Source organism: Hevea brasiliensis, chromosome 4, assembly GCF_030052815.1.
Source record: "Hevea brasiliensis isolate MT/VB/25A 57/8 chromosome 4, ASM3005281v1, whole genome shotgun sequence".
Classification (NCBI taxonomy): Eukaryota; Viridiplantae; Streptophyta; class Magnoliopsida; order Malpighiales; family Euphorbiaceae; genus Hevea; species Hevea brasiliensis.
Genome location: NC_079496.1, coordinates 77527355 through 77537568, shown reverse-complemented (window position 1 = coordinate 77537568; position 10214 = coordinate 77527355). Strand labels below are relative to the sequence as shown.

Genomic DNA, 10214 nt, shown 5'->3' with positions numbered 1-10214 from the left:
TCAGCCTGTCATAGGTTACTTGGGCAGTAAAATTTATTGAAATAAGTTAAGAATATTAGCAATTAAAAATATTAGAAATTAAATAAAATAAATGAGTAAGATGACCTAAAATAAATTAGAATAGTTATTTATTAGAAAGAATCGAAATGAACTGGACCAATATTAAAATTTACTTAGTATGAGATAATTTGAGACAACCTAGCAAATATTGAGAAAATGCTAAAAGATTAGCAAAGAAAATTGTAACATAAATAAATATTACAAATGTGACTTATATAATAATATAAGCATAAACTTATTATATTTAGATCATTTTTCTTTGCACATTATTACTGTGCATTGGCGAAATAAACACTTTCAAAGAAGACTAAATTTGGATAAAATATGTTAAATTTTAGAAACCGCATGTGAAGTATAAATAAATCTTAATTATCTGAATTTTATTTCTATCTTTATTTGTATATTATTTTTTTTGTTATATTATTGCACCACTAAGCAGCAATGCTTAGCGCGATGGAATTGTTTCCTTCGCACAGGTAATGAAGCTAGAACCCAATGGACGATTGTAACACCCCTCACCCGACTACAGTGTAGCCGAGCAAAGTGTGCTACATTCGGTGCCGGAGCACCCTATCTTATCTTACTTTATTCCTTTCATATTTTGATCTCGTTATATTTTAATATTAATTATTTTTCGACGGAGAAACCAGCGGAGTTTCCCCTATTTTATTACCAGTTGACGTATTTTACTATTTACCTGTTTGAAAGTTTCAATAATATTTTACAAATAAAATCTCATCAATTATTTTCATAACCATCTCATAATTTACTTCTCATTCATATATCTCAATTTCATATTCATTTCCATGCATTATCTATATATTTCAAATCTGTCTTCGAATCCATACAATCTCATTTATGCTCAAATCACATAAGTAAAATTTTCAAATTTCTTTAATTTACATAATTTCATAATTTACATGATATATAAATTAATTACATATGAAAAAGCTAATTTATTAAATTACATTACATTTCTATTAATTACCTGCTCATAATCTACATTATAATACAATATCTAGCATTTTATACTAAATACAAAATATGATCTATATGGGCCCTATCTACATGTATTGCTGAGGAGGTGATAACCTTGATTACTTCAGGCACTTCTGCAGATCTGGACTCCAAAAATCTTAGTCAAAGTACTGCGAGAAACAAATCCATCGCGATAAGCATTGCTGCTTAGTGGTGCAATAATAGAACAAGAAAATAATATACCAATAAAGAAAGAACGAAGCATAATTTGAATATTTAAGAATCAATTTAATTTAATACAATGTGTCTAATATTAATTATCTTTTGTTCTAATTTGTTCCGCTTTGGAAGCGTTTAATTCCTAAATTCACAGTGATAATGTACAATATATAGAATTAATAAAAATACTCAGTTTATATTCATATGGCAATAGAAAGCACATTTAAAATATTTAGTTAAGTTATACCTATTTTTGCAACTATTTTATCATTTTACTTAATAATTTTTTTTTTATGTGGTTTGGATCATTTCATAATTCTAACTAATTCTTTTGAAGTCTTATTAACTCATTTATTTGATTTCTAATATTTTTAATTACTAATAGTCTTAATTTATTTCAATAAATTACACTGCCCAAGTAACCTCTGACGGTGACTAAACTGGATAACGGGTCATTGGCACTGGACACCGCGGTGCCTCGGGCCGTCATACCATGGGACGCAGAACGTCAACCACGTATGCAGTCAGTATGGCTAAAAAGCCATGATACACATAATCGGGCATAAAAGCCATGAATGTTGCGATAATGCCATGAATGCGGGCATAAAGCCATGAATGCGGGCACAAAGCCATAAATACAGGCATAAAGCTTTTTGCAGTACTGCTAAAACAATACCCTATTGGCATGCCAAACTATCCAATCTGACACACATGTCTAGGCAATACAAGGGCACATAATATCATTAAACATTAAAATATTGTGTTTTATGACTTCATTATTTCATAATAAATTTCAATTTTAATTCATACATTCATTTGATCATTTATATGATCACAATTCACATCAATTATCTTTTTTATACCATTGTACTCAAAATACTTCTCCTTTCTACAATAATGAGAACTAATGTCTCATTCATACATTAATATGGTTCATTTATTCATTCTTTATGTTATTCATATTAATCACAATTCTAAACAATGGTTCACATGTACCATTGTATTCAAAACATTTTTCCTTTTCTCATTTATACATTCAAGAATCTACTTATGTAATTGCAAATTTTATATTTCAAGTTGAGTTACTAATATTTTATGAATTCCATTTGTGATGGGCATATAAGCCCTAACTATCTATTTACATCAATTAGATGACTTATTTTTCATGTTTCTAGTAATCCATGAAAATTTCATGGACTTCAAATTTATGCTCTTAATTTCCTTTTAACAATTTTGACTAAGATGCATAGTCCACATTTGTCATACCATTCTAAGCATTAAGCTTAGAATTGGTTCTAGGTCTTCATCTTAATTTGCTAATTATTTTGACTACTATTCACCTTACTAGTCCACCAAAATATTGACTTTTTCTACTTAATGGATATATTAGTTCTAATTACACCAAGATCCCACATTTTGAGTTTTACATTTGCTAGTATTAATTGCCAATTGCAATTTAAAGTCCCCTAGATGCATTTCTAATTTCACATTTTGAATTTCAAGTTTTGGTGTCACTATTCACCTCATTGGTGAGCAAAAATGTTGACTTTTAGATAGAAAATAGGTACATTGGTTTTAGCACCCCCAATGTACCACATTTTACATTTAAAACTTGTTGGAATTAACCACCAAATCCACTTCCAAACCTAAAACCAAAAGAGCAGAATTTTCAGTTTTTGTGACCCAACTTTACTGTTCCATTGGGTCCTGTTGCAGTGGGAATTTAAGGAAATGGTAAACATGAAAGTTGTTCCTTATTTTGTCTAGTTGAATTTATTTTTTTTTAATTACTCCATTTGGAGTTTTGTAGCTCCAGATATGGTCCAAAAACCACAGCTGGCCGGATTTCAATTCTGCAGAATTTACCAAATCTACAGTACCATAAACAGTGATTGCCACTGCCATTTGGGTTAGGTTCTGGTCATAATTTGGGGTAGGTTTCTTCATAAAAGTTGTTTTTCTATGTCTTAACTTGTTGCTGTAAAAATTTCAGGTCAATTGACCATTTCTACAGTGAGTTATGGCCGTCATTCTACAGAATTGGCTTGCAGGGTACCCGGATTGGGGCCAACTTTTGGTCCACTTGCTTTGGTCTTTTGGGCATGGTTTCTGCAGCAAAAATGTGTCATTATAAGTTTAGTTTCATGTCCAATTGGCCAAACACCAATTGGACCTACACAGCCAAAGATATGGCAGTCCAAATAGGCTGGACTCACAGCCTCCCTGCTGCTATCACTAAGCAGCATGCCCATTTCAGTTTGCCATGCAATAGTTCACTCCTAATTATGGTCAACTTACCCCAAATGGTCACTAATTGACCATTAGAATGTTCTTTAACAATTTCCTAAGCAAAGTCAAATTTTCACTCCCAAACCCTAGCTCAAAGTCAAGGTTTTCACAAATTTCCTTAGTTAACTCTTTCATTCCTTATATATATATATATATATATATACACTTTAAACATAATCTCTAATTCACTCTAAGTCCATTAAAACAATCAAACTCATTCCTTTCTTAGGGCTTCCAAAATTCATGGTATACATACACATGAATTCTTTTCATTTAATTTACAAATTCTTGTTCACTTTAAGTCCTTAACATGGAATGAAAGGGATTTAGGTATAAATATGCACTAACCTTTTTGAAACCAACCTTGAGCTTGTTATTCTTCAAGATTTCTCCTAGAATCATAATAATCATAATCAATTATAACTTCACTTTCCTAAATTAAATATCCAATAAAAATTCAACAGCATTTCCCCTTAAATTGGACTAAACTCCTATCATAAATCTTAAATCCACAACCACCCATTAATACCCAATCTGGTAGCTTGTGCATTCAAATTTATATATAATGATCTAACCGTTAGATAAATCCCAAATTTTAACCATATATTCAAGACATCCCTGTACAATATCAGTAAAAATTTTAGCATCGAAAAATCTCTATATCATGAGATATCAAAACATTCATTCAACCCTTCAAAATCTGAATTTTTGCATAAATCAGTCTTACTCAGACAGCTCATGCAAAACAATTTATATCTCATAAACCACAAGTCTAAAATTCACCAAATTTTAACCCAGCAGCCTCAACATCCCAAATATCATTTTTACCAAATTTCATAATTTTATAAGCATCCTAACTATTTATTTTTCTCAAATTTCAGTAGCCAAAATTCAGAATTTAACCTACAGACAGCCTGTGTTTAATAATATATTTCTCCAAATCCAACCGTTGAAAAATCACCAAATTTTAACCATAACTTCCACACATACATAGCTCAAACATATCCAAAAATCAGCCGTAGATGTTGAGCCAAACTCACCTGGACGGAAGAGAAAGATGCTGCCCTGCTGAACCCCTATTTCTGCTACTGTTCATCTCCTTCTCCTTCTTCCTTTCTTTCTTTCTTTCTCTTTCTTTCTTATTCCAGCCCGTATGAAGAAGTAAACTGCTGGTTTCCTTTGTTTTTTTATCTCATTTTAAGTCATTTTTATCTCTTTTTATTGGTTTGTCAAATGGTGATTGGAGGGGGCTTTTAAATGACATCATCATATGTCATAATTAAGCATTTTCCTTCATTTTCTTTTCTTCTTTTCTCTACTCATTTTCAATTCAATTTTTAGTAATGTTTATTCATATTTTATGTCATATTAATTATTTACTCAACTGGACAAGTCGGCCAAAAATCACCTCTGAAGGCGAAATGACCAAAATGCCCTCCGTTTGGCTTAACAGGTCAAAATTGTCTGTACCGATTGAAAAAATTTTCTAAACATTTTCTTGGCATTCTAATGCCATAGGAACCTCAATGACTCTTCTCTGGAGTCCCAAAAATTACTTTATGAATTTTTCCCCGGGTCTAGGGCTCCTCGTTGCGAGAACCGCAACTTCACTCTGGTTACCCATTGCTAGGGCACCGGTTTGTTTAACTTGGTTGTATTTTATTTCTAAAATTTTTACTAAATTTTTCTTATTAATATTTGAGTTATTTATGGTTCCTCACTTTAGTTTAAATATTTTTCTGAACGTTCTAGCTGTCCGGACCGACACTAGTCACCGGAACAGTATAATGTACGGAATTGCTACAGTGAGGGTGTTACAACGATTGACTGGGAATTTTGGGAGTTCTGATCTGCAGAAGTGTCTGAAGTATTCAAGGTTGTCACCTCCTCAGCAATACTTGTAGATAGGGCCCATGTAGATCCTATTTTATATTTTGTATAAAATGCTTTGATATTGTATTATAATGTATACTATGAACAGGTAATTAATAGGAATGCGATGTAAATTAATAAATTAGCTTTTTCATATGTAATTAATTTATATATCATGTAAATTATGAAATTTTGTAATTATTTTGTAAATTATGTAAATTAAGGAAATTTAAAAATTTTGCTTATGTAATTTGAGAATGTTTACATATGAATTGAGTATGAATGGAAATGTATGGAAATGATTATGAAATTGAAATGTATGGATGAGATTTGAAATATGAGAAAATTATGAGAATGATTGATGAGATAATTATGATTAGCATGGATAAGATTTTATTTTGAAAATATTGTTGAATTTCAAACAGGTGAATATTGAAATATACCAAACGATAATAAAATAGGGGAAACTCCGCTGGTTTCTCTATCGAAAAATAATTAATATTAAATTAAAAAAATTCAAAATTATTAAAAAAATAAAGTAAGATAAGTTAGGGTGCTCCGGCACTGATTGTAGCACGCCTCGCTCGGGTACACTATAGTCGGGTGAGGGGTGTTACAAATTTCCTCAAAATGCTGCAATTAAAATGGCTTTTCACTCCACCATGTTGCTGCAATCAGACATGAAGCTTAAATTAGTTCAGATTTGACTTTGTTAAAATCAATATGCATCATGGAAGACAAATATAAGGTTCAGTAACTTCCCAGGCATTAATTCTTTCAATTTAGAATATACATTTGGTTAAAAATCTCCACCAACCTGCAAAAAGAAATTTTAATGTCAAAATTGAGTTCCATGGGATATAAGATGAAACAAAATAAAAGAAAAGTTAAGTATAAGGAAAAATTTTTTGGGGTGCCTCCCAAAGAGCGCTAATTTTAGGTCATTAGCTTGACCCCTTTTCAGTTCATGGTGGTTGGAATTGGAAAGTGTTGCCTCCCTTCTCAACAAGTGATGCAATAAATTTGTACTTCAACTTTTTCCCATTGACTATGAAAACACCTGTTGCTTTGTTTAGAATCCCAACCATACCTTGCAAATTACTCTTACAAACTTGATATGAACCTTCTACTTTGAGTTGTTTAGATGGAGCCTTAAGTTTTACTCTTGGAGTTTCATTCTTATCAAAAGGAAGTAGCAAAGGAGACTTTTTCTTTCACACTGTATGCTGATTACACTGAGAATGAAGAGTAATTTGACTTCCCTCCAACTTAATATCTTCCATTCCAGTATCATTTTCTATAACATCCACCTTATAACAAGAATTTACCACAATCGATTTCTTGCAATCTTGGAATAAATTGAATTCTATTTCCTCTTCTCCCACTTTCAACCTTAATTTCCCATTCTTTACATCTATATTAGCTCCTGTAATAGCCAAAAATGGTCTTCCAAGTATGATGGGTGTTCTTACATCCTCTTCTATCTCTAGAATCACAAAATCCATAGGAATAAAAAATTTTCCAACCTTCAATAGCACATTCTCCAAAATTCCCATTGGATATTTGATAGATCTATCAGCTAGTTGCAATGAAATGGTGGTGGGCTTCAAATCTCCTACCTTCAGCTTTTCACAAATGGAGAGTGGCATCAAACTTACACTAGCTCCAAGATCACACAATGCCTTTTCAATACTAGTGTCCCCAATGTGACAAGGAATAGAGAAACTTCCTGGATCCTTCAATTTTGGTGGAAGTTTATTCTGTAAGAGAGCACTACACTCCTCTGTTAATGCCACAGTTTCATAATCTTCTAAAATCCTCTTGTTTGACAAAATTTCTTTTAGGAATTTAGCATATGAGGGCATTTGATAAATTGCATCTATAAATGGAATGTTGATGTATAACTTCTTCAAAACTTCCAAAAATTTCCCGAACTGCTTATCTAGCTTCGCTTTCTGAAACCTCTGAGGATATGGCAATGGTGGCTTTTATGGTGGTGGAGGCACTTACTTTTCCTCTTCTTCTTTTTCAACTTCCTTCTTCTTGTTTGCTTCCTCATTAACTTCATCATGATTCAAAGTGAATTCATTCTTGTCTTCATTTTCTTTCTTCTTTTCCTCTTCTACCTCATCTTTCTCTTTTTCTCCCATAATTTTCCCACTCCTTAGGATCACTGCCTTGCAATGTTCTCTAGGATTCTCTAGTTGACTTGGAAGTTTTCCTTGTGCTTTGCTAGAAGAGCTTGCTTGTTGAGTTATTTGGTTTTCCAACATCCTATTATAAGTGGCAAGCTAGTCTATCCTTGAAGTTAATTGTTGAATCATTTCTCCTTGTTTCTATTGAGTAGTTAAGAAATTCTCCATCATAGACTTCAAAATTGAATGTTCGTCTGAAGACTGAACTGGTGGCTGTGGAATAGGTGCATTTTCATTCCTTTATGGTGGAAATCCAGGTGATACTCTATTTTGCTGAAAATTCTGCTATTGTTGCTGAAAATTTGGAGGTTGTTGATAATTCTATTGCTGCCCTTGTCGACCTCCCCAAGAAAAGTTAGGATGGTTCCTCCATGCTGGATTATATGTAGCAGAAAAAGTGTAACATCCTCACTTTAGCTAGTCCATACAGTCTATTATTCTAGTGACCAATGTCGGTCTGGACAGCTAGAATGTCCAGAAAAATATTTAAACTAAAGTGAGGAACCATAATTAACTCAAATATTAATAAGAAAAATTTAGGAAAAATTTTAGAAATAAAATACAACCAAGTTAAATGAGCCGGTGCCCTAGCGATGGGTAACCTAGTGAGAAGTTGCGGTTCTCGCAACTAGGAGCCCTAGACCCGGGGGAAAATTATAAAATAATTATTGGGACTCCAGAGAAGGGTTATTGAGGTTCTTATGGCATAAGAATACCAAGGAAATGCTTAGAAAAATTTTTCTATCGGTACAAACAATTTTGGCTCGTTAAGCCAAACGGAGGGCATTTTGGTCATTTCATCTTCAGAGATGATTTTTGGCCAACTTGTCCAGTTAAATAAATAATTTATATAACATAAAATATGAATAAATGTTTTTAAAAATTTAATTGCAATTAAATAGACAAGAAAAGATGAGAAAATGAAAGAAAATGGACTTATGACATCATAATGATGTCATTAAGATTCTCCCAACCTATCCAATATGGACACATGGCATAAACTTATTTTAAAGAGACAAAATGGGCTGAAAATGAACAAAAAATCAGATCTCTCTCTCCCTTTCTTCTTCCTTGCCATGACCCTCCTCCATAACCACCATTTTCAAGCTTTTTCAAAGCTTGATTTCACTAACTTCTACCCAGTAAAACCCTATACTCCCAACACAAAAAAGTGTTCTTGCATCTTGGAGATTCTTTTGGGAGCAAAAAGAAGAGGAAAACAAGAACCCTAGCAAGTGGGGAAACTTCACTCCATACAGGTTAGTGACCTAACCTTAGTTTTCACCTTAAACTCATGTTAAGGACTATGTATGAGTGCAATTTATAAAGAAAATTTGTTGAATACCAATTGTATGCCAACCCATGATTTTCGGAAGCCTTGGTTAGGGTATGATTATGATGAGTTTTATGGAGTTAAAATGATAGTTTGGCTGCCCTCAATATGCATGAATTGAGTGGAGTGATGAAATGCCATGATAATGCATGGTTTGTGATATTTGAGTTAGGGTTTGTGGTGAAATAATGAGACTTTGAACATGTTATAATGAAAGTAGGTTTTAATGGTCAATTAGTGACCATTTGGTATTGTTTGAATAAAAAATGAAGTGCATTGTGCAGTGGGATTGGAGCTTAGTGTGGCTGCCCTTGGTGACCTGTAGGACTGGGCATGAGTCCAGCAGGTTTGGGCAGCAATAACTTGAATTGTAAAGGTTCAATTGGTGCAAGGCCAATTGGTCGTAAAACTAGACACATAATGGCACAACTTTGGTGAAGAAACCATGCCCAAGATGACCAAAAGATTGCCCTAATCCGGGTGACCTGTATTCTACCTGGCCAAAATGACCAAATGAATAGTGTTTGGTCATTTGGTTATAACTCAGTGTAGAAAGGTCCAATTGACCTGAAATTTTACCAGCAACAAGCTAAGATATAGACCAAAAACTTTCCTGTAGAAACCTAACCAAATTATGACCAGAACATATTCAAAAAGTGAGTTGCAATCACTGTTCCTAACACTATAGATTTGATCAGTCCAGAAATTCTGAAAAAATTTTAATCCGGCCAGTTGTGGTTTTTGGGCCATAACTTGATCTACAAAACTCCAAATGGAGTGATTCAAAAAAGGAAATGCAACTAGACAAAATAAGAAACAACTTTCATGTTGATCATTTTTCCAAATTCCCACTGCAAAAATGACTAATGGAACAGTAAAAACAAAGAATGAAAACTGAAAATTCTATCTAATTAACATTAAGTTTAGAAATGGTATTGGCAATCAATACCAACAAATTTAGAATGCAAAATGTGGTATGTCGGGAGTATTAGAACCAATGCACCTATTGCCTATGCAAAAGTCAACATTTTTGTTGACCAATGAATGAAATAGTAACACTAAAACTTAAATTTCAAAAATTGTGAAACTTAAAAGTGTAAAATGCCCTAGTATACCTAGCAAGATTGGTTTGGATAGGTTGGCATGCCAATAGGGTTCTGTTAGCAGTACTGCATATGGCTTTATGCCATTCTGTGTTTCATGGCTTCCCATGCCATTCTGTGACATAATAGCCTTTAGCTATGTTATTTGATTTGATATGCTTGGGT

General features: G+C 32.9%; 1 protein-coding gene across 1 annotated transcript; it reads right to left on the bottom strand.

Moving 5' to 3' along the window:
• Window positions 1-6632: 6632 nt before the first annotated feature.
• On the bottom strand, window positions 6633-7283 carry LOC110650304 (uncharacterized). The gene is made up of 2 exons (XM_058146317.1): window positions 6957-7283; window positions 6633-6902 (listed from the first exon to the last, which is right to left on the bottom strand). The coding sequence occupies exons 1-2, from the start codon at window positions 7281-7283 to the stop codon at window positions 6633-6635; spliced, it is 597 nt and encodes a 198-aa protein (XP_058002300.1).
• Window positions 7284-10214: the final 2931 nt, after the last annotated feature.

Excerpts from the sequence above, each read along its gene's own strand:
- LOC110650304 (XM_058146317.1), bottom strand. The coding sequence starts at position 7,283 with ATGCCCTCATATGCTAAATTCCTAAAAGAAATTTTGTCAAACAAGAGG. Across the intron at positions 6,903-6,956 it reads CAATGGGAATTTTGGAGAAT|ATAGAAGAGGATGTAAGAAC; the intron begins GTGCTATTGAAG and ends GTGATTCTAGAG.